The sequence below is a fragment of the Rhinatrema bivittatum genome, chromosome 19 (genome assembly GCF_901001135.1).
Source record: "Rhinatrema bivittatum chromosome 19, aRhiBiv1.1, whole genome shotgun sequence".
Classification (NCBI taxonomy): domain Eukaryota; kingdom Metazoa; phylum Chordata; class Amphibia; order Gymnophiona; family Rhinatrematidae; genus Rhinatrema; species Rhinatrema bivittatum.
The window spans coordinates 11,060,087-11,085,365 of record NC_042633.1 but is presented as its reverse complement, the minus strand read 5'-3'; the positions used below and the strand labels follow the sequence as shown (position 1 = coordinate 11,085,365).

The following is a 25,279-nucleotide window of genomic DNA, read 5'->3' as shown; positions in this document are numbered from 1 at the left end:
GAGGATAACTTGGTAACTTATCTGCATGGTGATAAGTTAGCAAACCTTGTGTCATCTAAAAAGGATTTTAGGGAATGTGTGGAGGAAGCAGCTGTCAGAGTACATGTGGGTACCAAAGACATAGGAGGGTGCCGAAGAGAAGTTCTGAAAGCCAAAATAATGTTTTAATGTAGGAGATTAACATCCAGAGCCCCCAGGGAATTATTTTCAGAAATGTTCCAAGTACCCACAAGAACCCCAGAGGCAGGCTCAGCTCTCAAGTCTCAAAGTGTGGACGAGATGATAGTACAAGGAATAGGGTTTTAGATTTAATAGAAACTGGGGAACATTTATTCCTGGATTTATGAATTCTCTCTAGAAGTAGGGGCATATATCTTGGATGCTGAAAGTTTGAGAGGTATTTTTAATCATTGACAATTCATCTTTCAGGTGAGTCAAATTATTTTTTATTACAGACAGCTGAAGGCAAAAAGGAAAAAAGTCTTATGCTTCAAGATGGTATGCCTTAGGACTAAAGCACTATAGTTGTTACACTGTGTCTATGAGGATCACATTTATTAATGTGGCTAATCAACAAGTTGTTAGATTTGTCTTTAATTTACATAAGAACATAAGAATTGCCATAATGTGTGAAACCAAAGGTTCATCAAGCCCAGAATTAGTTTAGTTTATTAACATGATTAATTGCTATTTCTTACTGTGATAAATCAAAACAATTTACAATAAAGCATAAAAAATATGACAATAGTAAAATAAAAAATATAAAATAGAGCACATTATAAAGTAAAACAAAACCACACAAACTTATTATGATTAATAAGAAATTAAGCACTGAAAATATCCTGTTTCCAACAGTGGCAAATCCAGGCCACTAGTACCTGACAGCATCCCAAGGGATAGATAGATTCCATGCTACTTATCCCAGAGATAAGCAGTTGATTTCTGCAACTCTACCTTATTAATAATAATAATGGTTACGAAGTTGCTATACTAGGCCATAATGAGCGTCCATCAAGCCCAACATCCTGTTGCCAACATTGGCCAATCCTGTCAAGTAACCACATTTTAAACAGATCCCACGCTACTAATATCAGTAATAAGCAGTGGCTATTCCCTAAGTCAACTTGACTAAAAGCAATTTATAGACTTCTCCTCCATGAACTTGTCCAAAACCTGTTTTAAACCCAGCTTAGCTAACTGCCTTAACCACATGCTCTGGCAATGAATTCCAAAGCCTAATTGTGTGTTGAGTGAAAAATAATTTTGACTGATTGCTTTTAAATGAGCTACTTGATAACTTCATGAAGTGCTCCCTAGTCCTTGTATTATCTGAAAGAATAAATAACCATTTCACATTTACCCATTCAAGGCCTCTCATGATTGTGAAGACTTCTATAATATCCCACCTCAGCCATCTCGTCCCGAAGCTCAACAGCCCTATGTTCAATAGTCATTTCTCATAGGGGAGCCATTCCATCCCCTTTATCATTTTGGTTACATTTCTCTTTCCTTCTATATTGCATCTATATATCTTTCAAGATGAGGTGACCAGAATTGAACACAGCACTCAAGATACAGTCTCATCAGGCATTATGACATTCTCAGTTTTATTCACGATTCCCTTTATAATAATTCCTAACACTCTGTTTGTTTTTTTGACTGCTGCAGCACACTGAGCCAACAATTTCAATGTATTGTCCACTAGGATCCCTAGATCTTTTTCCTGGGAGGTAACTCCTAACATGAAACCTTACATCGTGTAACTACAGCATGGGTTATTTTTCCCTATATGCATCACCTTAAACTTGTCCACATAAAGTTTCATCTGCCATTTGGATGACCAGTCTTCCAGTCTCATAAGGTACTCCTGCAATTTATCACAATGATTTAACTACTCTGAATTATTTTGTATCATCTGCAAATTTCATCATCTCACTCATTTCTCTTTCTAGATCATGTATAAATATATTAAAAAGCACCAGTTGCAGTATAGATCCACTAAGGAAACTGAACATATAATCCTACTCTCTGTTTCCTGTCTTGTAACAGTTTGCAATCCACAGAAGTACATTACCTCCCATCCGGTCACTTTTTAATTTGCTTAGAAGCCTCTCGTGGGGGGGGGGGGGGGGGGGGGGGGGGGAGGGGGCTTTGTCAAACACCCTCTCAAAATCCAAATACTCTACATCTACCATCTAACCTTTATCCACATGTTTATTTACCCCTTTACAAAAATGTAGCATATTTGTGAGGCAAGGCTTTTTTTGGGTAAATCAGTTCTGGCTGTATCCCATTAAACTATGTCTATGTTCTATGATTCTGTTCTTTAGAAATGTTTCTATGATTTTTCCTGTTATTGTAGTCAGGCTCAATGGTTTATAGTTTTCCGAATCACCCTGGATCCCTTTTTAAATATCGGGGTTACTTTGGCCACCTTTCAGTCTTCATATACAATGGACATTTTTACTGATAGGTTACAAATATATCTGAAATTTCATTTTTTAGTTCTTTCAGAACCCTGAGGTATATACCATCTGGACCAGGGATTTTCTACTCTTTGGTTTCTCAATCTAGCCTACTACATCTTCCAAGTTTACCATGATTTGGTTCAGTTCATCTGATTCATCACCCTTGAAAACCATCTCTGGAACAGGTATCTCCACATCATCTTCATTTGTAAACACAGAAGCAAAGAATGGGGAGATTTTTCATACCTGCGCACGCGCTACCCGGCGTGCACACATGTAAGCCCGATTTTATAACATGCGTGCATAGGTGCGCGCATGTTATAAAATCGGGGGTCGGCGCGTGCAAGGGGGTGCACAATTGTGCACCCTGCACGTGCCAATGCCCACGGGCTTCCCCCGTTCCCTCCCAGGCCGCTCTGAAATCGTAGCGGTGAGGGAACTTCCCTTCCCCCTAAACTAACATTCCCACCCCTTCCCCCTAACCTTTCCCCCCCCCCCCAGCCCTACTCTAACCCCCCAAATTGTTATTGTACCTCTTGCGCCTGCCTGGAGGCAGGCACAGGTTGCGCACGCCGGCAGCCGGCTGGCACGCGATTCCCCGGCACAGCAGCAAATGGCCACTGTGCCAGAGGCCTCTGGGACCACCCCGCCCCCAGACCACCCCGTTAATAAAGCCCCAGGACTTAGACATGTCCTGGGGCTTTACGCGCATCGCCGGGCCTATATAAAATAGTCCCGGCGATGCGCATAGGGCTTTGAAAATCTGGCCCAATAAGTTTAGTCTTTCTGTGAATGCCTTATCTTCCCTAAGTGCACCTTTAACCCCTTGATTATTTAACGGTTCAACTTATTCCCTCACAGACTTCCTGCTTCGGATATATTTTAAAAAGTATTATGAGTTGTTGCTTCTATGACCCATTTCTTTTCAAATTCTCAGCCTGTCTTATGAATGTTATACATTGACAATACTTGTGCTTTCTCCTATTCAGAGGTATCATTCTTCCAAGTTTTGAAGGAAGTTTTTTTTCCTAAATAGCATTTTTCAGTTTACCTTTTAACCAAGCTGGCAGTCGTTTGGCCTTCCTTCCACCTTTCTTAATGCATGGAATACATCTGGACTGCACTTCTAAGATTTTTTTTTTTGTGTTAACGTTGATACTTTTATACTCTTAAGAATTGTAGCTGACTTTTCAGTTTTGTTCTATCTTCCTCATTTCATCAGTCTCCCTTTTGAAATTTTAGTGCTAGTGCTGTAGAATTACGTTTTGTCTCCCTACCAGTCATTAATTGAAAAGTAATCATGTCATGATCACTAGTGCCAAGTGGTCCCACCACCATTAACTCTCTCACCAAATCCTGCGATCCACTAAGAATTAGATCTAAAATAGCTCCCTCTTGTTGGTTCCTGAACCAATTGTTCCTTATAGCAGTCATTTATTATGCAAACAACATTTGACCTATGTACTTGGAATAACTATATAGGAAGAATAGACCATTGGGGTAAGTGGGTGAATGGTAGGGTGGGAAAGAATGAAAAAACTCCTTTAGATTCAAGTCCCTTTTAAAATCCCTTTAAAAACTTAAAGTTAAAAAAAAAAAAACCCTCCAGAAAATGATTCTAAACAGATATTTGAAAAAAAAAAACAAAACAAAAACCAGATTTAAAACCAAGCCAGTGTAGATTAATAGACAGATACTGTAATCAGGAATTTGCAAGCAATATTTTGCAGTTAAAATAAAATTCCAGAAGTATAGTTTAATTTAGTTTAGTGTATTAAAACTGATTAATCTCTTAAGCCAAAGCACTAAGCAATGTACAATAAAGACATTCATAATAATAAAAAGAAAAAAAACACAAGCAAACAAGAATAGAATAAGACAATAGCAAAAATCTGCAACTGCATTACTATCATTGAAAAAAATAACTTATCCAAGCTGCAAAGCTAGGTTGTTGTGTAGATCTTAACAGGCCAAATTTTTCTGAAGTTGATGATTCAGAGGCACTGAAGCTAATAATTGTGAAACTTGAAGATGTAATGTAGCAAATGCAAGATCACCAGGACCTGACAGAATTCACCCTAAAGATCTAAATGAACTAAAAAATGAAATTGTAGACATATTGTTAGTAATATATAACATTAAATTCAACCAATGTACCTGAAGAGTGGAGTGTGTCTAGTTTATTGCCAGTTTTTAAAAAGGCTCCAGGGGTGAACCAGGAATCTATCGACCAGTGAGCCTGAGATTGGTGCAGGAAAAACTGATAGAAACTATTTCTAAGTACAGAATTACTGGACACATAGATAGAGCTAATGGGAAAGAGCTAATAAGAAGTTAGCAAGGGAAGTCTTGTTTTATCAATCTACTAGAATTGTTTTAAGGTGTAAATAAACATGTGGATAAGGATGAGCAGGTTGATATAGTGCATCCAGATTTTCTGAAGACATTTGACAATGTCCATCATGACAGACCCCTCATGAAATTTAAAAAGTCATGGGATAGGAACCAATATCCTACTGAGGATTGGTAACTGGTTAAAAGACAAGAAACAGAGAGTTGGACTAAATGGTCAAATTTCCCAATGGAGAGAGGTGAATAGTTGAGTTCTGTTTAACTTATTCATTAATGATCAGGAAGAGGGAGCCATGAAGATGACAAAAAGTATTCAAAATGCAAGCAGAAAGTGAAGAGATGCAGGAAGTCCTTGTGAGGCTGTAGGACAGCGGTTCTCAACCTATGGGTCGCGACCCCGGCGGGGGTCGAACGCCCAAAACGCAGGGGTCGCGCGCTCCCGGTCTCTCCCGCTGCCGTTGCCGCCGGGCTGTCAGCACGTTCAAGCCCAGCGGGAACGGCAGCGGCGCTAGAAGAAGCTCTGCACCCGCGGCTGGGCCTTTTCTTCTTCCTGCGCCTGCCCCCCCCCCCCCCTCCCGTGACCCGGAACAGGAAGTGAATCGTGGTGCGCGGGAAGGAGAGAGAGCCGCGCCGCGCGAAAAAGTAGCAGCGGCGGCTGCAGCATCGGCCCCCGAGCAGTTGAAGCAGCCGGTAATGGAGAAAGGAGAGAGCAGCACGAGCCTCCCGCGGCCGATGGGATTCTTCTTTCTTGGCCAGCGAGGCTGCTGCAGCTCCCATTTGTGCTTGGGGGAGAAGAGGAAGTGAGTGAGAGAAAGAGAGAGAAGCAGCCAGCCAGCCTGTGTGTGATTGACTGGTCAGAGAGCTGATGTGTGTGTGTGTGTATGTGAGAGACAATGAAAGTGATTGCTCAGGGAGATGACTGATGTGTGTGTGAGAGTGTGAGACATTAGTCAGGGAGGTGACTGATGTGTGTGTGTGTGTGTGAGAGAGAGAAAAAGAATGGAAGGGAGAAGTCTGGGTATGTGAGAAAGCATGGGCGTAAGAAGCCTGGTGTTGTGGGGGTGAAAGAAAGCATGGGAGTGAGAAACCAGGGTGAGTGTGCATGCATGAGAGAGAGAGACTGCTTGGTAAGGTGATGGTGTGTGTGAGAGAAAAAGACTGGTGTGTGTGTGTGAATGTGAGAGAATGTGATTCAGGAAATGAGAAGCCTGTGCACGTGGAGAGTGAGCATGGAAATGAGAGAGACTGGTGTGTGTGTAACAGAGAGAAAGTGATTATGGGAATGAGAAGCCTGTGCATGTGGAGAGAACAAGCATGGGAGTGAGAGACTGGTGAGTGAGTGAGTGTGTGTGTGTGAGAGAGAGACAGAGAAAGTGATTATGAGAGTGAGAAGCCCATATATGTAAGTAGAACACGGGAGTGGGAAGCCTGTGTGTGTGTGTGTGTATGGCATGAGAGAAACTGTTCAGGAAGGTGACTGGTGTGTGTGTGTGTGTGTGTGTGAGAAAGTGATTATGAGAGTGAGAAGCCCGTATATGTAAGTAGAACACGGGAGTGGGAAGCCTGTGTGTGTGTGTGTGTGTGTGTATGGCATGAGAGAAACTGTTCAGGAAGGTGACTGGTGTGTGTGTGCCAAAGATTGTTTGGGAGATGATTGGTGTGTGAGAGACAGAAACTGGTCATGGGGGCATGACTGGTATGGTGTGTGTGTGTGAGAGACATGGGCACTAAGGAAGAGGACCATAAGTATAGAGCTTAGCTTCTACTGCTGCTTCTGGTGAGTGCCACGGCCTGCAGGGAAGGGGAGTAGGAGAGCTACTGGAGGGGGTAAGTAAAGGTGGCTTTTTAAGTTTATTTTTTTTGACTGCCATTTTAATTGTGTGATGTCTGCTTTTTTGAAATATTTTATTGGTGTTTGGAGAATGTTTAATAGTTTTTAATTGTTGGATGTTCATAGCTGTTTTGAAACATTTATTCTGCTTATTAGTATAGTATAGTTTTACAATTATTTCTGTGTGGGGATCTATAGCTGCTTGCTAGTTCTGTTTTCCTAATAAGAGGTGTATTGGTTTTTAGGACCTGATTTAATATTTGTAGTGTTGCCTTTTCATAGATAGGGTTGCTCCTGTTTGAGTGTATTCCATAATACAGGTGTAACTGTGTGCGGATTAGTTTATGTGCATTACTACAGATCCTGGGAGTATGTTAGGTCAGTTCTGTGTCTGTTACCGAGATGAGATATTTTGCTAGCATGTAAGCGTTTGTATCGGTCTTATTTGTTGTGTTTTCTCAGAGGACATGCATTGGTGGTAAACTGCTGTCTTTTCATAAGTAGGGCTATTGAGCCTGGAAATAGAAGGAGTTTGAGTTGCTGTTACTGAGATGTCACTAGAACCAGAATATCTTTTTTGTAGGGTGAGTTGTATGGGGAATGTCATAATTCTGCTTTACATCCATTATTGTGGGTCAGGGGGGTTCCTGTGGATACAAACTGTACTTTTACATCTAGCCCCGTGACGATCATGGGTCAGTGTGCCATGCATGTGAGAACCTATGGTGAGTTGAGTTACATTCACATTATAAATGTCATAATTAAATGATAAGTGTGCACTAAAATCCAACCCCATCCATAACCCCGCCCCCATATGACCAAAGCCCCGCCCTCACCCCACCCTCACGGGGCGAGGGCGGGGCGAGGGGTCACCGCAACATGAGGAACTGTATTGCGGGGTCACGGCATTAGAAAGGTTGAGAACCACTGCTGTAGGACAAGGCATCTAAATGGCATATGAAATTCAATGTGGACAAGAGCAGAATGATGCATTTGGGGAAAATTCCTTATGATTCATACATGTCAGGTTTTGCATTCGGAGTTACCACTCAGCAATAGGATCTTGGAGTTCATGTGGAAAGCAGATTGATATCCTCAGCTCAGTGTGTGGCACCAGTCAAAAAAGCAAATGGAAAGCTACTAACAGCTCAGAAAGGAAGAGAGAACAAAACATAGAATAAAATAATGCCTCCGTGTCAGTCCATTTTGAGACTTCACTTTGAATATTGTGTTCAATTCTGGTCTCATCTCATCTCAAGAGAGATGTAGCAGTGCTAGAACAAGTGCAGAGAAGGACAACAAAATGTTAAGGGGGATGGAAGGGCTCCCTTACAAGGAAAAGCTTGGCAGGCCAGCGCTCTTCAGCTTGAAGCAGGGACCTCTGAGAGGGGATATGACAGAAGCTTACAAAATCATGAGTGATGTAGAACAATCAATAAGGGAACAGTTATGTTCTCTGTCAGACAATACTAGGACTGGATTTTCAGGAGGTGTTTGATAAAGTCTCTTACAAGGGAGTCCTCAGGAAAGTGAAGTCAGGGAATGGGAGGAGAGGTTTTGCTGTGGATAGGTAATGGGTTACATGATAGGAAACAAACAGTAGGACTAAATGGTCAGTGTTCCCAATAATAAGAGGCAAATAGTGGAGCACCAAAGGGATCCGTACTGGGACCAGTGTTATTTAACTTCATTAATTATCTGGAAAAGGGAGCAGTGAACCAAATGATCAAATGACACATACATAATCAAAATAGTTAAAACACAAACAGACTGTTAGGATCTACAGAAGATCTTTGCCAGACTCAAGAAATGGGTATCTAAATTTGAGATACAATTGTATGCAAAGTGAATCACATAGAGAAAAATAATGCTGGGTTCTGTATTAGGAGTCACCACCCAAGAAAACGATCTTGGTCTGCTATTGTCAACAATATGTTGAAATTCTCAGTTAACTGCATGCTGGTATTCAAAGAAGCAAAGAGAAAGGTAGGAATGTTTTTGAAGGGAATAAAGAATAAAATGGAGAACATTATAATACCACCATATAGATCTATGGTGCAACCACACCATGATGCTTCCTCTGCACAATTCAGTTGTAGAATTTGTTGTCAGAGGATGTGGTCAAGGCAGAGCATAGCTGACTTTAATAAGGGTTTGGACAAGTTCCTGGAATTAGCAATTATTAGCGCAGCCGGCCACAGCCGTCCTTGGCAGGCTCAACTTATGTCATGTCATGCCTGGTTCTCTACCCCCGCTATTATATAGAAACATAGAAATGACGGCAGAAGAAGACCAATCGGCCCATCCAGTCTGCCCAGCAAGCTTCACACTTCTTTTTTCTCATACTTATCTGTTTCTCTTGGCTCTTAGTAACCTTTGGTTCTATTTGCCTTTCACCCCCACCATTAATGTAGAGAGCAGGGATGGAGCTGCATCCAAGTGAAATATCAAGCTTGATTAGTTAGGGGTAGTAACCGCCACAATAAGCAAGCTACACCCATGCTTATTTGTTTTACCCAGACTATGTTATTCAGCCCTTATTGGTTGTTTTTCTTCTCCCCTGCCGTTGAAGCAGAGAGCTATGCTGGATATGCGTGAAATATCAGTTTTACTTCTCCCCTGCCGTTGAAGCAGAGAGCTATGTTGGATATGCGTAAAGTATTAGTTTTTCTTCTCCCCTGCCGTTGAAGCAGAGAGCTATGCTGGATATGCGTGAAGTATTAGTTTTTCTTCTCCCCTGCCGTTGAAGCAGAGAGCTATGCTGGATATGCATTGAAAGTGAAGTATGCATTGAAAGCAACATTAACTATCAACAAATATTGAATAAGCCTAATAATTGGTAATACCTATAGCCTATGAACTCGCCGTTAATTTTACATACTCTTACCCACCCCTGTTTTTTTTTGTTTTTGTTTTTTTAATTTGGAGATGGCAGCCCTCCATCCTTCCGCTCCGTGAAGGTGGAACACCAACCACTGGCCACTGGCATCCAGCTCCGTGAATGCCTCTGTGGCTACTGCCGCTCCGTGCAGTGTTTTGCTGCCTCCTCTTTATACACGTCCTCTAGACCTGATGGATCCACAGTGTTTATCCCACGCCCCTTTGAAGTCCTTCACAGTTTTGGACTTCACCACTTCCTCCGGAAGGGCATTCTAGGCATCCACCACTCTCTCTGGGAGGAAATACTTCCTGACATTGGTTCTTAGTCTTCCTCCCTGGAGCCTCAGCTTGTAACCTCTGGTTCTGCTGATTTTTTTCTGACGGAAAAGGTTTGTCGTTGTCTTTGGATCGTTAAAGTTTTTCAAGTATCTGAAAGTCTGAATCATATTACCCCTGCTCCTCCTTTCCTCCAGGGTGTACATATTTAGATTCTTCAATCTCTCCTCGTATGACATCCGATGAAGACCCTCCACCTTTCTGGTCGCCCTTCTCTGTACCGCTTCCATCTTGTCTCTGTCTCTTTGTAGATACGGTCTCCAGAACTGAACACAGTACTCCAGGTGAGGCCTCACCAAGGACCTGTACAAGGGAATAATCACTTCCCTTTTCTTACTCGATATTCCTCTCTCTATGCAGCCCAACATTCTTCTGGCTTTTGCTATTGCCTTGTCACATTGTTTCGCAGACTTCATATCATTAGACACTATAATCCCAAGATCTCTCTCCTGCTCCGTGCACATCAGCCTCCCCCCCTCCCCCCCCCCGCATTGAATACAGTTCATTCGGATTTCCACTCCCCATATGCATGACTCTCTTGGCATTGAATCTCAGCTGCCATATCTTCGACCACTCTTCCAGTTTCCTTAAATCCTCTCTCATTCTCTCCACTCCTTCCGGCGTGTCCACTCTGTTGCAGATCTTAGTGTTGTCCGCAAAAAGACAAATCTTACCTTCTATTCCGTCTGCAATGTCGCTCACAAAGATATTGAACAGGACCGGTCCCAACACCAATCCTTGTGGTACACCACTTAAAACCACTCTCTCTTCAGAGAAAGTTCCATTTACCATCACACATGGTCTTCTGTCCGTCAACCAGTTTGCAATCCAGGTCACCAACTCAGCACTCACTCCTAAGCTTCTCGTTTTATTCACCAGTCTCCTGTGCGGAACTGTATCAAAAGCTTTGCTGAAATCTAAGTAGATGACATCGAGCGCTCTTCCTTGATCCAATTCCTTGGTTACCCAGCCAAAAAAGTCAATCAGATTTGTCTGACAGGATCTTCCCCTGGTGAATCCATGCTGCCTCTGGTCCAGTAATTCTCCGTACTGTAGATAGTTCACAATTCTCTCTTTCAACAGTGACTCCATTACTTTTCCCACCACTGAAGTGAGGCTAACCGGTCTGTAGTTACCAGCCTCCTCCTCTCTGTTCCCACTCTTGTGAAGCGGGACCACCACCACTCTTCTCCAATCACTTGGCACCACTCCTGTTTCTAGGGATCTATTGAACAGGTCACACAGCGGACCTGCCAGCACATCTCTGAGCTCCCTCAGTATCCTTGGATGAATCCCATCAGGTCCCATGGCTTTGTCCACTTTCAGATTCTTTAGCTCTTCCCATACATTTTCTACTGTAAAAGGGTTTTCGTCTATTCCACTTCCTTCCAGTTTCTTGTTGTGTAGAGATGATCCTTCTCCAGGGTCTTCTTTAGTGAACACAGAACTGAAGTATTCGTTTAATATTTTCTGCCATTTCTTCGTCTCTCTCCACGCATTGATCATTTCCACCTTTCAATTTCACTATACCACTTTGAACGTTTCTCTTTTCACTGATGTATCTGAAAAATGTTTTCTTACCATTCTTTATCTCCTTGGCAATCCTCTCTTCCGCTTGACTTTTTGCCGACTTGATTAATTTCTTCGTCTCCCTCAGTTGACTCAAATATTGTTCTTTGTGCTCCCCCCTTTGGGATCTTTTATATTTCTTGAATGCTGTTCTTTTAGCCTTAATTTTGTCAGCCACCTCCTTTGAGAACCAGATAGGTTTCATTTTTCTTTTGCTTTACATTTCTACCATATAGAGTAGTTGCCTTGGTAATTGCTCCTTTTAGATTGGTCCACTGCTGATCCACATCTCTCTCGTTCTCCCAGCCTTTTAGTTCTTCCTCTAGGTACTTCCCCATTTCTTCAAAGTCCGTGTTTTTGAACTGTAAAACTCGGGTCTTTGTGCTTCTTTTCCATATTCTTTAGTGATATTAAACCATACCGTTTGATGATCACTGGTGCTGAGGTGGGCGCCCAACTGGACATCAGAGACATTATCTCCATTAGTGAGCACTAAGTCGAGTATAGTTCCTTCTCTAGTGGGTTCAATTACCATTTGTTTGAACAAAGTTACTTGCATGGCATCCACTATCGCTCTACTATTTATGATTCTGCAGATGGGATTTCTACATCTGGCATATTAAAGTCACCAACGATCACCACTTCTCCCTTCTTTCCTATCTTAAGGATGTCTTCAACCAGGTTTCTGTCCAGCTCTTCCTTTTGGTTTGGAGGCCTGTAAACCACTCCAATATAAATGGACGCTCCATCATCTTTTTTTAGGTTGACCCATAGTGTTTCTTCCTTGCCCCAACTTCCTTGCAGCTCAGATGCTTGGATATTGTTTCTGACATAAAGAGCCACACCTCCCCCTTTTCTATCCACTCTGTCCTTCCTTAACAAGTTATAGCCTGGTATTGCTGTATCCCAATCATGAGATTCTGTGAACCATGTTCTCTGTGATAGCAACAATGTCCAATTTTGCCTCCGTCATTAGGGCCTGCAGATCTGGGATTTTATTTCCCAAACTATGAGCATTTGTGGTCATAGCTTTCCAGGTTCCCTCTTTAAGGTTATTGCTTTTCCTGGACTCCTTATGAGACTTTAGTTGAGATTTGTTATTCACTTCACTCTTTCCTTTTGCAGTTTTGCCACTGATGACAGAGTCATCCATCTCAATTTGCTTTATCCTTTGGTTATGGATCTTGAAATTCTGCATGCATTGGGTTTTTTTTTCTCTTTTCTGGTAACACTTCAATGTTTTTCTCTAGAACTTCTTCAGTTATTAATATAGGGAAGGCTTTTTGTTCTTGTTGCACTTGATACTGTGTGTGTCTCCTCGTCACAGGTCTAATTCTACCAGAGCCCACTGTAATCCTGGTTTTTAATGGATTCCTTAATGACCTGTTTGAGTGGGGGTGTATACTTGTTGGCTGCCCATCTGTCAAGAATAGGTGACTGTGGGACACATGTGTTATCCTACCTGGCCTACTGTATTTCTTTTTCTTGACTCCTGGTTATTCTGTGGTATTGGTGAATTATTTTCTGAGTAATGCAATGTGGGTGTATTTCTTGTAATTGAAGCTAATTGAGCTTTAACCTCAGTCAGCTCCTTTTTCAAAGAAGAGAGTTGTGCACAGATTGGGCAAGCTCTAAGTTTCCAGATGCTTTTCCTCAGAATAAAGGCTCCACAACAGTTACATTGGATAGTCCTCATTTTGGTAAATTTTTTGATTGGTATTTCCTTTGCTGTTAACAACTTACTAATTTATCTTGTTGCTAATGTTAAGTTAGGCAGTCTACATTAGAAAACAAACCCCAGGGGTGGGTATCAAACAGTTTAACCTGGGACAAGCTGGGTAGAGCAGGACACTTTCTGGAACTTTAATAGTCCTTTAGCTATTAAATGATCCCTCAGCACTTATGTGCCAATATTAAACAGATTATTAAAGAACAGCTATACAATAAGAGAAATGCAGGTATACTGAATCTTAAGGCAAACAATTAGCAAGGAACCAAAACAACTAATATACAATAAGAGACCTAGAGAAAGGTATAAACAGAGCAGTTCTACTACACAGAGAGCCCAGATATAAATGGATCACAGAGCAATGTTAGAAGGAATAGTGAAAGAAAACACAGCAGTTTTGTTTTTGTTTTTTTCTCCCAGAGAGAGCACCACAGAAATTATGAGTCAGAGCTCTAGAAAGAAGGATTATTGAGAGACTGTTTCTTTTTACACAGAGCTCAGAGACTATGAATCAGAGCACCAGTAGAGGAATAATAAAAAACACAGAGTTCTATTATGCACAGAAACTCTATTCTCGCGGCGGTGGCCAGCTGCTGCCGCCGCATTCCTTCTAGCTCCCGGCACTCCACGTGGCAGCTGGGATGCCGCTGACCAGCGTCCTGATCCTGGGCCTCTCTAGGCACATGCGCCATCTATCTGCCTTTAAAGGGCCAACAGCAGGAACTCCGGGCTCATCCCCGCTGATGACATCACTGGCCTGGAGTACGTAAGCTTCACCTCCAGCCACTACTAACCAACTTGGTAATGAGTTCCTTGGTTCCTTCTTGTTGCCATCATCTCTCTACGGACCAGTTGTTCCTGTCGTTGGATCTCTGCGCTTCTCCTTCCGGGTTCCTGCCTCAACGCTTCCCGCTCCACGGGCCCTGGCTTAGCATTATTCTACATGGACCCTCTCAGCGCTTCCCACTCCATGGGGCCAGGCTCAGCGCTACTCCTTTGGGTCTCTCTCTCAGTGCTTCCCGCTCCTCGGGGCCAGGCTCAGCGCAATCTCATCTGGACTCTCTTGTAATGCCTCCCGCTCCGTGGGCCCTGGCTCAGCACAACTACCTGGACTTTCTCTCTGCGCTTCCCGCCCCTCGGGGCCAGGCTCCGCGTTACTTCAGTTGTGAGTCCCTATCGCAGTACCGGCTGCTCCTTGGCATCCCCACGGCACTTCTTCTTGAGGACTTCAAGAGTCGGCTCAGCGCAGTACTCCACCAGACTGTGTCTAGACGCCCTGCTTCTCAGGGCCCCCCTGCTGCCACCAGGCTTGCCATGTCCCAGGCAGTACTTCCGTGCTGCTACTCATCAGACTCCTGCTACAGCGGGTTTCCCACTCCAGCCCTCTTCAAGCGTACTACAGTTTGTGTCTCTGCAGCTGCACTTCCTCTCCTCGAGGCCACTCCCATGTGGTGCTGCTCTACTCCCTTCAGAGCTGCAGTGGCCTTGCACCCCCTGAGACTCCTTTACCTCCTCCCTGCGAGAGTGCTCCTGTCTCAAACTGTGCCTAACCTCTCTAACGCTCTCCACACTCACTCGCCTACTCTCTCCGGGACCAGCCACATGGAGGCACTCCTAAGTCCTGCCGGCCCCGGCACCCAAGGGCTCAACTGCGGGGAACAAGGGTAAGCACAGGTGAAGTTCCAGCCTCGCCTCCCGATGGTGGGTACCTGTGGGGCCCCCATCCCTTCAGGTAGCAACAACCCCACCTCGGCCCAAGGGTCCACATTTCTTAACAATTAGCCAAGTAGACTCGGGAAAAGTCAGTGGTTAACCCTCAGGGTGAGCAACAAGAAATGGTTCTATTCTATGGATTCTGCCAAGTACTTCCTAGAGATCTGGCTTGGCCTTTGTTGGGGAACAGCCATTCTGGGCTCGATGCACCTTTGGTCTGACCCAGCATGGCTGTTCTTATGTTCTAGGGGACATTCCTCAAAATCAGCAAGTAGCAGATTTAAATTACATTTTAAAAAGCATTTTTTTTCAGTCAATGAACAATTAAGCTATGGAATTTGTTACCAAATTTCTAAATGAGAGATCCATAAAACAAAAAATAGTAACCAAATAACCGTGGGTGTCTCAGTCTAGACTGGCCACTGTTGAAGGCAGGATGCGGGGCTTGATGGACCATTGGTCCATTGACAAAATGATAAGGGGAATGGAACAGCTCCCCTATGAGGAAAGACTAAAGAGGTTAGGACTTTTCAGCTTGGAGAAGAGACGACTGAGGGGGGATATGATAGAGGTGTTTAAAATCACGAGAGGTCTAGAACGGGTAGATGTGAATCGGTTATTTACTCTTTCGGATAGTAGAAAGACTAGGGGGCACTCCATGAAGTTAGCATGGGGCACATTTAAAACTAATCGGAGAAAGTTCTTTTTTACTCCACGCACAATTAAACTCTGGAATTTGTTGCCAGAGAATGTGGTTAGTGCAGTTAGTATAGCTGTGTTTAAAAAAGGATTGGATAAGTTCCTGGAGGAGAAGTCCATTACCTGCTATTAAGTTCACTTAGAGAATAGCCACTGCCATTAGCAATGGTTACATGGAATAGACTTAGTTTTTGGGTACTTGCCAGGTTCTTATTGCCTGGATTTGCCCCTTTTGGGAACAGGATGCTGGGCTTGATGGACCCTTGGTCTGACCCAGTATGGCATTTTCTTATCTCCTGCATACCATGTCTTATATTCTTATGAATAAGGGAGTAGAAATATAGAGAGTTAACTTTGCAATGATGCTAAATTGAAATTATATAGAACAGCATGGAAATGAGAAATAAAAATCACAGGGGAAAAAATCTGTCACTTACGTGTCACAATGCTGGATGCTGGGGACCTCAATGTAAGGAATTGGGGGGTAGGTTTTAGCAATATGAACAGGGATGATTCCCCCTATAATGATGTCTCCCTGCTTTATATATCCAGTCACATTCACACTGCTGAATCGACAGCTGACATTTGTGGTTTTATTAACAGTGACGGAGACTATTAGGAAAAAAGTCAGAGCCATCAGCATAATTTCCTGCATCGAGCTGTGCTGGTCTCAACCTGTCTTTCCTTCAGCTTTTACCTTGGGTGGAGTGAAAAATAAACCAGATTATCACATGTGAACGTAAAGGGCTATGGATAGAGTTAGGATTAAAGTTAGCATTAGAGTGAGGGTTAGTTTAGGGTTATAATCAGGGTCAGGGTGAAAGATAGATTTTAGGGAGAAGATTAGGGTTAGAGTGAAGGTTAGGATAAAGGTTAAGGATAAGATAATGGTCAGTGTAAAGGTTAGGGTTAGATTTTGAGGTAGGGTTTGAGAGAAGTTTAGGACTGGGGTTAGGGTCAAAGTTAGGGTTAAGATAAGGATCATTGTAAGGCTTAAGGTTAGGTTTTCGGATAGGGCTACAATTATTATTAGGGTTAGTCATGGTTATTGTGAAGGATTCCATTACATAGGGACCTGATTTATAAAGCTTTTATACCAAAGATTAAAAAACAGGAGTGAAATTTCTTTAAAAAATACTTGAGTAATCAAATAAAAGAACTAACTTTGCTCCAATGCTTTTCAAATATCATTCATCAAAAACTATAAACATGGGCAGGTCAGGGTTCAAAGCCATTTGTATGATTAATTAGTGATTTTTCAAGGTAAATTGGCCCTCAGGAAACTGCCCTCCCTCAGTCCAGCTAAAAGTAAACTTGTTCATCTGCTGGCATTTACAGGAGGAGATCCTGGGGTTTGTCTCAGGCAGGATCAGAAAATAAGTTACAAAAAGCCAGTGCAAATGTCCCCAGGAGCAGTGACCCAGGGCGAGGTTCAGCATGAAAGCCCCCACACATCCTTCCTCTTTGAGAGCCGGGGTAAAGTCCATGGGTGAACAGAATGCAAGGACTTTGTCCTAAGGTGGAGAGTTTTACATCTGCCCCTCACCAAGAGAGGAGGTTTCAAAGGGAAGTGCCAGGTAACAAAGGAGAGAGGGGCAGGGAGAGAAAACCAGGGGCAATAACCAGAGATACAGGAACTACTGAGGGGAGAGAGAGGGGCAGGGAGAGGGAAAGCAGGGGCAATACCCAGAGATACAGGAACTACTGAGGGGAGAGAGAGGGGCAGGGAGAGGAAAAGCAGGGGCAATAACCAGAGATACAGGAACTACTGAGTGGGGAGAGAGAGGCAGGGAGAGGGAAAGCAGGGGCAATAACCAGAGATACAGGAACTACTGAGGGGGGAGAGAGAGGCAGGGAGAGGGAAAGCAGGGGCAATATCCAGAGATACAGGAACTACTGAGGGGGGAGAGAGAGGCAGGGAGAGGGAAAGCAGGGGCAATATCCAGAGATACAGGAACTACTGAGGGGGGAGAGAGAGGCAGGGAGAGGGAAAGCAGGGGCAATATCCAGAGATACAGGAACTACTGAGAGGGGAGAGAGGCAGGGAGAGGAAAAGCAGGGGCAATATCCAGAGATACAGGAACTACTGAGGGGGGAGAGAGAGGCAGGGAGAGGGAAAGCAGGGGCAATAACCAGAGATACAGGAACTGCTGAGGGGGGAGAGAGAGGCAGGGAGAGGGAAAGCAGGGGCAATAACCAGAGATACAGGAACTAGTGAGGGGGGAGAGAGGCAGGGAGAGGAAAAGCAGGGGCAATAACCAGAGATACAGGAACTACTGAGGGGGGAGAGAGGCAGGGAGAGGAAAAGCAGGGGCAATAACCAGAGATACAGGGATTACTGAGGGGAGAGAGAGGGGCAGAAGGGGAAAGGCAGAGGCAATAATCAGAGAGACAGGAACTACTTAGGGGAGAGATTAGGTGCAGGAGGAGATAAGCAGGACAATACCTGGTGAAAGAGGAGCTGCTGCTTGGGGCAGGGGGAGGGGAAGCAGGTAGAATATACACCAGAAGTCTGATTTTACTTGAAAACCTAGAAAACATTTGAAATCTCTGGTGAAGACGAATGCTTTTCCCATCCCCTGAAAGATTATGGACTAGATTGAATAGCTAGGCAAAGACAAAAAAACGCCAAGAAATCCTGTTTCATTTGCTCTGTTCATGACTGTATCTTCTGGAAGGGAAAAAAAATCTACAAAAATAACTTTGTAGAAACCCTGGGGGGGGGGGGGCCTTCTGTCTGCAGAGGTTTTGGAAATGAAGAAAAGAGTGCATGGGGGTAACCTGCTGGTGCGGCGGTTACTACCCTTAACCAATAAGTCTTCATACTGTTGATGCAACTCCATCAGTGCTCTCTGCTTTAACGGCAAGAGAAAAAGAGGAAAAGGGGAATTAGATTCAGACAGCAACCAACAAGGACATTACATTTTATGGTCTGGGAAAACAAATAAGCATGGGGGTAACTCGCTGATGTGGCTGTTACTTTGCTTAACCAATAAGCCTGATACTTTTGATGCAACTCCAACATTGCTCTCTGCTTCAATGACAAGAGGTAACGGGGAATTGGACTCTGACAGCAATCAACCCGGGCCGTGACTTTGACAGTCTGGTAAACTGATAAGTATGGGGGTGACTTGATTGGTGGGGTGGATATTAACATAAGCTTGCTGGGCAGACTGGATGGACCGTTTGGTCCTTTTCTGCCATGATTTCTATGTTTCTATGTGTTTAACTGGCGCCATTTGTTTCCGATCCAGATACTTAAATCCCATGCTGCAGTTTGCTGCTCTGCGCTATCTTTCAGCTTAGTGACAGAATCTCAAATGTTATCTTAAAAAAATATATTAAAATCTTACTCACTGCCATCTGACGTCCTTCAAAGCAAAGCTGGAGCTCTCACACTCAGGGTCTGATGCAGCTGCTGCTGACTACCCTCTTATAACTTTCACTTATTCCCCATCACTAGGAACAATTTCCTTGATGGGATAATTGCTAATTGCTTTATGATTGTCGCAGGTCCTGGGGGGAGAAGATGTGATTGATAAACAAAGGAACAAAACTTTGAAAAGTAGATAGAAGGGACATTACTGCTTCATGAGTGTGCAGTGTTAAAAGGAGACCTGCCAGTGTCCATTGTCTGGAATCAGCATGAGGGGGGTGCAAAGGAGACCTGCACCGTCTCCTCAGGTTAAGGAATTAGGAGATAAGAAATGCCATGTTGGGTCAGAACCAGGGTCCATCAAGCCCTGCATCCTGTTTCCCAGCACTGGCCAGTCCAGATCACCTGGAAGTTCCTGGCTAATCCAAATTTGAAAAGCCTGTTTCATGTTGCTCTCCCCAGCAAAGCCTCTGGCTAAAAGTTTATGGAAATGTCCTTCAGAGATGCTCAGGATAATCAAGGTGCAGCCCCAGCAGGGAGCAATACAGAGGGCCTCATTGCATTCCCAGTTTCCTTTTCTATTCCCTAACCTTCCATTTTCACTTTGGCTGTCAATATCCATGAGTTATAGATTTCAGTGTTTTGCCCACACTGACTCCCCCCCCCCCCCAAAAAAAGATCCTCTCCCCAGGTAGTAACTCCTAATGAGATTGCCTTCCAAGTAGAAACACTAAAAGGTGAATTAAAAGTCCAGTGCATGAATTAATCAGGGGATGCACGAATATGTTGGGCTGGTGCGCGCCGACAGGTTTTTAAAAGTCACCCAGATACGTGAATAGGTGCTGCTGTGTGCACATCTTGGAACTGCTGTAAAAGGTTCAGGATGTGGGTGTGGTCTTGACAGGGCATGGGTGGGCCAGTCCGGGATTTTAAACTGAAATTTGCTCTTAAATACATGCACTGGCACTCCCCTTTATGTCTGAGATGGATGACATGTGAGAACACAAAAAAAATATCTAGGCAGATCAGTGGGGTTTTAGGGGTCAAAGCTAACAGGGGAGAAGGGAATGAAATGGGAAAACTGGCAATGGTGTCGGCACATATCCCTTTTAAAATTTCCCAACTTACACGGTAGAAGCGTTATTTGCACACACCCACTTAAAATTCTTTGTACATGTGCGCATGGCCAGGCTATTTTATTACATGCATGCATATACGCGCTTATGTTATAAAGTAGCCACAGCCCTGCATGCAGGTGGATGAATCCTCACACGTGTGCCCGCAGCCAGTTTGAACAATACCATGTGTTGCACTGGGAGGTGGACCCTTGTCCTGGAGCAGTGTAGGACGGCTCCCTGGTCGGGCCCAGGAAGCACCTGCCACCAGGTGGCGGAGCATAGGAGGAGACAGAGGCTAGCTAGAGCTTCACCATTGGAAGCCTGCAGTCCTCCCGAGTAGAGCCCTTGGGGACCTGGGCCACTTGGATTTAAGGTGGGCCTTGCAGAGTCTCCCAGATAGGAAGTATAGAGGTGTGCCCACCAGAATCAAGGGTGCGCGCTCAATGTCTTGACTAGAGGCCTGAGGGATCAAGGAAGGCCAGTACAGTGTCTGTGATGGCAAGGCTAGGAGCAAGGCCAGAATCAAGGAGGCATGGTCAACAAAAGCAGAGTTCAAGTTCCAAGGATCAGTCCAAGAGTAGTCAGCCAAAGCAGGGTTCAGGTTCCAGAGGTCAGATGTGGTCAAGGAGGCAGGCAAGGTCAGAATCCGGACAGTGATCAGCGTGGTCAAGGAGGCAGGCAAAGGTCAGTACCAAAGAGTCAGTCCAAGAGGTACTACCCGGGAGAATGCAGGAACAGACAGACGCTGGAACACGAGGACATTGGGACACGACTGGAACAAGCGATGAGACATGGAGGCAAAGTAGTACACACATGGTATTAACCCGATTGCCAAGGCAAGGAAGTGCAGGCAGGCAATTCCTTTTGTAGTACGTTCAATCAGGGTGCGCCGCAGAGCTTGGACCCACCCCTGGCCCTATAAAGGACCGGGCGATCTGCGCACGCGTGCCTAGGGGCAGGTCCGATGCCAAGGAGGACGCCAAGCCCTGTCATGAGGCCTGGTGCACTGAGGAAGGCCCGGCAACCACCACCACCGTGGGACGCCGAGGCCTGGAGGAGCTTGCAGCTGCTGCTGAGGAGGCTGACCCGGGTCCTGCAGTGGAGTTGGAAAGGTGAGCAGGCCCGTGCACGGGCCAACTGCGGACAGGGTGCGCAACAGTAACCTCCTTCTAGGCCTCCCTCTACACGGGCGAGGTTTTCAGGATGAGCCCTGTGGAAGGCTCTAAGGAGATCCTTACAACAAAATCAACTAGTTAATAATGAATGTGGGCACCCATAAGGTCACCAATTCTAAGTGTTGCTATTCCGAAAAAAAAATTTTGATTTGATATAATTGAATATTAATAAATTTTTTAATTTTTATGTGGGGAGGAGTAGACCTCAGCACCGGCCCAATAATTCTGTTAATTAACAGAAAATTGTGATTTGATAGCCGTGTTGGTACAATCACTGGTCTACTACCTAACCTGTGTGTATTTTAAACTTTTCAAAGAATTAAAATATTACTTTAATAATGTTACTTAAAACTAAGCTGGTAATGCAACTATTTTAATTAACAGTCAAGATTGTTGGAGATTTCCATAATATGGTGCCAATTAGCTATATTCTAATTTTATATTTCAAATTGTGATATTTTCGCACCAGTAGATTCAATTTGCTCTCAATTCATGCAAGAAACTCCATTCAGACTCTTCAATGATACGTGCATCACCAAACTACGAATAGTCCAAATAAGCAACTTCTCAATTCTGATAACTCAAACTCAGAGCCTGACAGGCTTCCGATAATGTGACTTAAAGCAACTGCAGTGGTCATAAACTTGTGTTGACTTGACCTTAGAGCTCGGACGGCTTCCAATGATGATCTCAAAACAACTGCAGTGATGTTTAAATGGTGCCACCCGACAGAGTTCAAACAGTGACCTGTTCAAAGGAAGGCAGTAAGCCTTTCATATCCCGACTTTCTTGTCCCAACAAACTTAAACAACTTTGGCCAAATGTCTTATTGGCTAGCAACAACTTATCTTGTAAACTTGAGCCAGAAAATTTTTCGGAATAGCAACACTTAGAATTGGTGACCTTATGGGTGCCCACATTCATTATTAACTAGTTGATTTTGTTGGGTTGATATTATACTAGTTATATCCCTTAAGATTGTGTTCTAAGGAGATCCTTGTCAAGAAAATTGTGAGAAGGTTCCCATGAGTTCTCCTCGATCCCGTAACCCTCCCAGGATAAGAGGTATTCCCATCTGCCTCGATGCCGACAGACGTTTAGGACTTCTCTTACCTGGAGAGTCATATCAGGTTCTATGGAGATCTGAGGTGGCGACGGATCTCTTCAAGAGGGCCAGGATAGGACTAGCGGCTTCAACAGGGAAACATGGACAGTGTTATGAATACCCATGACACGTGGCAGTTGTAATTGGTAGGACACTGCTCCCACTCTCCGTAGGACTGGAAATGGGCAGATGAACTTTGGTGCTAGACGGTGTGAAGGGAGTCACAGTCTTATGATGTGATGTTTTATTAACGAATGTCGGTATACAAAAACCTTTAAATAATTAAATATATGTTGAGTGCTTAGCACACTTTCTGGCCAGGATGGAAGAGTGGAACGTTCTGCAGCCTGATTGAGGCGTTCCTTGACTTGGTTCCACACCTGATAAATGGTGTGGGCCATTAACTGAGAGGCTGGCGAAGGAACAGAGAGGGGTACTGGCAGCAGTAAACGTGGTTGTCTACCAAATACCACGGAAAATGGTGATACATCAGTGGCAGCAGCAACGTGGGTATTATGCGATAATTCTGCCCAAGGCAGCAGATCGGACCAATTCTCCTGTTGGTTGTTCACATATCTTCAGGGTTCGGTTGGTTCTTTCTGCTTGGCCGCTGGCCTGGGGGTGATAGGCAGATGTAAAATTCAAGGTGATGTTGAACTTTTTACATAAAGAGTGCCAGTACCTTGCAGCGAACTGTGGTCCTTGGTCTGAGATAATCTCTTTTGGGAGACCATGGAGGCGAAAGACATGCTTTAGAAACAATTTAGCCAATTCTGGGGCCGATGGAAGGCTTCACAGAGGGATGAAGCAACCCATTTTAGAGAAACGGTCAATGATAACCCAGATTACGGTATTGTTCTGTGACGGTGGAAGGTCTGTGATGAAATCCGTGGATATGCTTGACCAAGGTTCGGTGGGAGTTGAAAGCGGTTGGAGGAGGCCGCAAGGTTGCCTGTAGGGGATTTCTGTTGGGCACAGACGGGGCATGAATCTACGTAGTTGCGGGAGACTTACACCATACTGGCCACCAGTAGAATCTCCTCAACATCTCAAGGGTTCTGGTACGATCCAGATGTCCAGCCAGCTTAGACTCATGGGCCCTTTTGAGAACCCGCTCACGTAATCTAAGTGGAATGATGGTTTTTCCGGCAGGGACTGTGGTGGTCACTGCGAGGGATACATAGACAGGGTCAATGATATGTCTTGGGACATTGGGAATGTCTTCGGGTTCGAAGGATCTGGAGAGCGCATCTGTGCGGAGGTTTTTCGAGGCCGGTTGGTAGGGTAATTCAAAATTAAATCTCTTGAAGAACAGCGCCCATCAGGCTTGCCTTGGATTCAGGAGTTGTGCTTCTTTTAGGTATTCGAGATTCTTAGGATGGGTGAAAATGGTAAATTTGTGTTGTGCCCCTTCCAACCAGGGGCGCCATTCTTGGAGGGCCAATTTGACCGCTAGGAGTTCCCAATCTCCAACTGTATAGTTCTGTTCTGTAGGCGAGAACTTGTGCAAATAGAACGAACATGGTACCAGTGTACCCTTAGGAGAAAATTGACTTAACACCGCCCCAGCTCCAATAGCAGATGTGTCGACTTCTATGACGAATGGGCGTCTAGGGTCTGGATGTTGTAGGCAAGGACTGGATCAGAATGCTTCTTTTAGTGTTTGAAAGGCAGCTTGTGCTTTGGGAGTCCAGACACGGGCCCCTTTCTTTGTCATGGCGGTGAGTGGAGTGGCTAGGGTAGAGTAATTAGCAATAAAGCTTCTATAATAGTTCATAAAGCCAAGGAAGCATTGCAAACCATGGAGGCCAACTGGCTGGGGCCAGTCTGGGATACCTTGAAGTTCTTCTGGATCCATAGAAAATCCTCTGTTGGAGATGATATACCCTAGGAAGGGTAGGCGGTTTTGCTCAAAGATGCATTTTCCCAGTTTGGTGTAGAGTTGGTTCTCTCTTAGGCATTGAAGTACTGCCTTGACATGATCACGATATGATTCTAGATCTTTCAAGAAGATCAGGATACGACTACAAAGGAATATAGGAGATCTCGGAGGATTTCGTTCATGAGACGTTGAAAGACAGCGGAGGTGTTACATAGGCCGAAGGGCATCACGATGTACTCGTAGTGACCATCCCTAGTGTTGAATGCTGTCTTCCAGATATCTTCCGGTTGGATACGTACCAAATTGTATGCACCCCTCAGATCCAACTTGGTAAAGATCCGAGCCCCTTGGAGGTGATCAAACAGCTCGCTGATGAGGGGTAATGGGTATCGGTCTTTTCGGGTGATGGCGTTAAGCCCTCTATAATCAATACAGGGACGTAGTCCTCCATTCTTTTTCTTGATGAAGAAAAGCCCGCTCCAGCGGGAGAGTCGGAGGGTCTGATGAACCCTTTTTCTAGGTTTCCTTTAAATATACTCTGACATGGCGAGGGTTTCTGGACGAGACAATGGGTAGTTTCTGCCCTTGGGAGGTGTCATGCCTGGAAGAAGTTCTATAGGGCAATTCAATTTGTGCAGTGGAGGTAACATGTCTGCCTTCTGCTTTGAGAAAACATCTTTAAACTCGGCGTACTGGGTAGGCAACCCAGTAAGGGTGGTGGACTTCAGGATGGTTACCACTGGAGATACTTGTTGTAGACAGGTCTTGTGGCATTTGGGACCCCATTGCACCAACTTCAGGGAATTCTAACTGAACTGAGGTCCGTGGACTTGGAGCCAGGGCAGCCCCAGAATGACAGGGTGTGTTGAACATTTCAGCACATGGAAGGACATCTCTTCCTCGTGGAGAGTGCCCACGGTAAGGCAGACGGCCACTGTTCGGTGGGTGATGAGTCCTGGAAGGTGTTCCCCTTAGATGGATGCAATGCGGAGGCTCACCTTTAGTGGCAATAGAGGAATGTTCAGTAGCTTGACGATGTCATCCAT

At 44.5% G+C, this 25,279-nt stretch overlaps 1 protein-coding gene across 1 annotated transcript in view; it reads right to left on the bottom strand.

The window, feature by feature from the left end:
- LOC115081142 (extracellular calcium-sensing receptor-like) overlaps positions 1-25,279 on the bottom strand; it is a 79,618-nt gene extending 54,339 nt beyond the window's left edge. The window contains exon 1 of the mRNA XM_029585649.1: positions 25,232-25,279. Coding sequence (XP_029441509.1) covers positions 25,232-25,279 — 48 coding nt within the window. The remainder of the gene's footprint in view (positions 1-25,231) is intronic.